Genomic DNA, 2,404 nt, shown 5'->3' on the forward strand with positions numbered 1-2,404 from the left:
AAGACAAAAAAGCTTTTATGGATATGTTAAAACTATTGTTTTAAAATTTTATTTATAAATAGAAGATATATACACATGTATATGATACACAGGTTTCTGGACTGCTTGCTTATACTCTCATTTTGTACCAAATATTAAATCTGCACAGTCTGTGTCAAGGGTGAGGTATTCATGGAACAGAACATGGTAAACAGTCCCTTCATTCTCCTTCTGGCATCCAGAAGAGAAACTCTTAAGTTGAATTTGCCTAACAAAAGTTAGTGAGTGGTGGGGGGGAAGAGAAATCCTATTCAAGCAGGAAGAAATGTAGACTTGATTTAACCAGGTTATTTCATTCCATAAAATCCACTAAAGCTGCTAGCATTTGCATGGCTCTAAGTTCATTTTAAGAGCCTCATTCAAATATAACCAGAAATAAACAGGCCTTGAGAGTGTGCATGGAAATGAGATACAGCAGAAAAAAATAATAAGCAATACTTAAATTCTATCGGTGCAAAACTGATAACTTATAATATTGTTTCAAGATGTGAACTTGTTTATGAGACTATTTGCTGATTCCATTCATTTTTTGCTATCGTGCCTTCTCAACACAATGCAAATGCCCCTCTTTGTATAGTTATTGGCAGGAAAGAATGAAGGAAGAACAGAAGGCAGGCAAGCCAGAAGAAAGGCCCTGGCTTCCTTTCGCTCTAAAACCAAAACTAAATTCAATAAAACGTAAACCAAACCCAATCAGACCAAGTCCAGGGAGGTTAGTGCAAATACAGGAGAGAAAGCTCGTTCTCCAAACCAGGAAGGCGTCCGGCTTCGTCCCCAAGAAGGATGCTTGTCAGTGGCAAGGCAGCAGCTCAGGTTGTGGCTGTGGGGGGCGAGTTCTGTGTTACTCTTGAGCACTGAGAAGGCAGACAGGGTGGGAGGGTGCGCCCTTTACAGGTCTGAGTCGCAGGGCAGTGTGCTGTGGCAGGGCCGAGTGCTGCGTGAGGAGGTGCCCCGGGACTCTGCCGCCTCCCCGTCGAGCACATCCACCGGGTTGGTGTAGGCCTTGGGCGGAGGCCTTGGCATGGGGAAGCCCACCTTGGGCTTGCTGGCGACGCCCTGCTCGGCGGGTCGCGGCCGGTGCTGACCATTGCTGTAGTACTTGATGGCAGGCGTGAGCGCGGGCTCAGGCCAGTCGACGTACACGGTGCTGATGCTGCTTCGGCGCAGGTCGGAGGGGGACGCCTTGCGGCAGCTGTGACAACGCTCCTCGCACCAGGGCGCAAAGCTGAGCCCCAGTGAGAAGCCGCCCAGCAGCAGCAGACAGCTGCCCAGGTAGCCCAGCACCAGGCTGTAGCTGACTTCCACAGTCACCGGGCTGGCCGGGGCGGGCAGCACGTCGCGATCCCGCAAGAAGTGGTTGTACCAGGAGACCGGGATGAGGCTGAAGAGCCCCGCGGCGAACAGCACCACGCCGGAGCCGCCGGCCAGCACGAAGTGGGGCTCTTCCTGCCAGCAGCGCACCCCGAGCGTCGCCAGCAGCAGTCCCAGGGCTGTGACGGCTAGAGAGGTGACCATGAGTCCCCGAGCCACGAGCACAGGCTCGGCTGCTAAGTAGTTCCACTGGTCCTGCTGGCCACACTCGCGTTCGCGGCTGCTCTGCTCGCGGCATATGTCCCACAGGCCCTGGTACAACACCACGTCCACCGGCTGGTCCAGAAAGCCCTTCACCAGGCGCCAGCCGGGCGCCAATGTGCTGATCAGATTGAGCAGCAGCCCGCAGGGCGCGAGCACCATGCCCAGCGTCATGACCACCGGGGTCCGCATGGCGCCCGACGGCGCACCGGGCCCCCGCCGCGGACGCGTCCGCACGAGCTCGGTCCTGGCACTCCTGCGCACCCGGGGAGCACCGGGTCCCCGAAAGTCAGCTCTCGCGCCCCAGCCGGCCGGGGTCCAGCGGCCTGCTCACTCTCAGCCGCTCTTTGCCTCCCGCGCCGTGGCTGTCTCTCCACTCCGTGGTTCGCCCCTGGTTCCCTCCTCACGTCACCGCCGCTCCGCCCTCCCGCCCGGTCTCTAATCGAAACCAGCTCGCGGGCGGGTCAGACCGAAACCGTGCGCCGAGGTGAGGGTGCCTGGAGGCGGCCACGGCGGCCAAACCCGTCCCGGAGGGAGGGGCCCCTCCCGCGCAGGGAGTCCGAACTGCGGCCTCCAGTACGCGGACCTCCCCAGGCCGGGTCAGTCGGCGGACCGAGCAAAGGTCGCCCCGCCCCGGCCCCGTGCGCCCCGCTGGCCGGGGGCGGGGACAGAAAGGGGCGGTGCGGGCGCTCGGCCGCACCTGTCTCCTGCTTGCCCGCCTTCCCTGCTTCCCAGTCACTCTTCCCTCAGCGTTTCCACCGTTGCTGTCCAACCAACAGCCCCCAGGATGTAA

At 58.4% G+C, this 2,404-nt stretch overlaps 1 protein-coding gene across 1 annotated transcript; it reads right to left on the reverse strand.

Moving 5' to 3' along the window:
* Positions 1-927: 927 nt before the first annotated feature.
* On the reverse strand, positions 928-1,803 carry CLDN23 (claudin 23). Its single transcript, XM_006884144.1, has one exon. The coding sequence runs from the start codon at positions 1,801-1,803 to the stop codon at positions 928-930; it is 876 nt and encodes a 291-aa protein (XP_006884206.1).
* Positions 1,804-2,404: the final 601 nt, after the last annotated feature.

This window comes from Elephantulus edwardii, unplaced genomic scaffold, assembly GCF_000299155.1.
Source record: "Elephantulus edwardii isolate Elephantulus edwardi_28Jun2011 unplaced genomic scaffold, EleEdw1.0 scaffold00031, whole genome shotgun sequence".
Taxonomy (NCBI): Eukaryota; Metazoa; Chordata; class Mammalia; order Macroscelidea; family Macroscelididae; genus Elephantulus; species Elephantulus edwardii.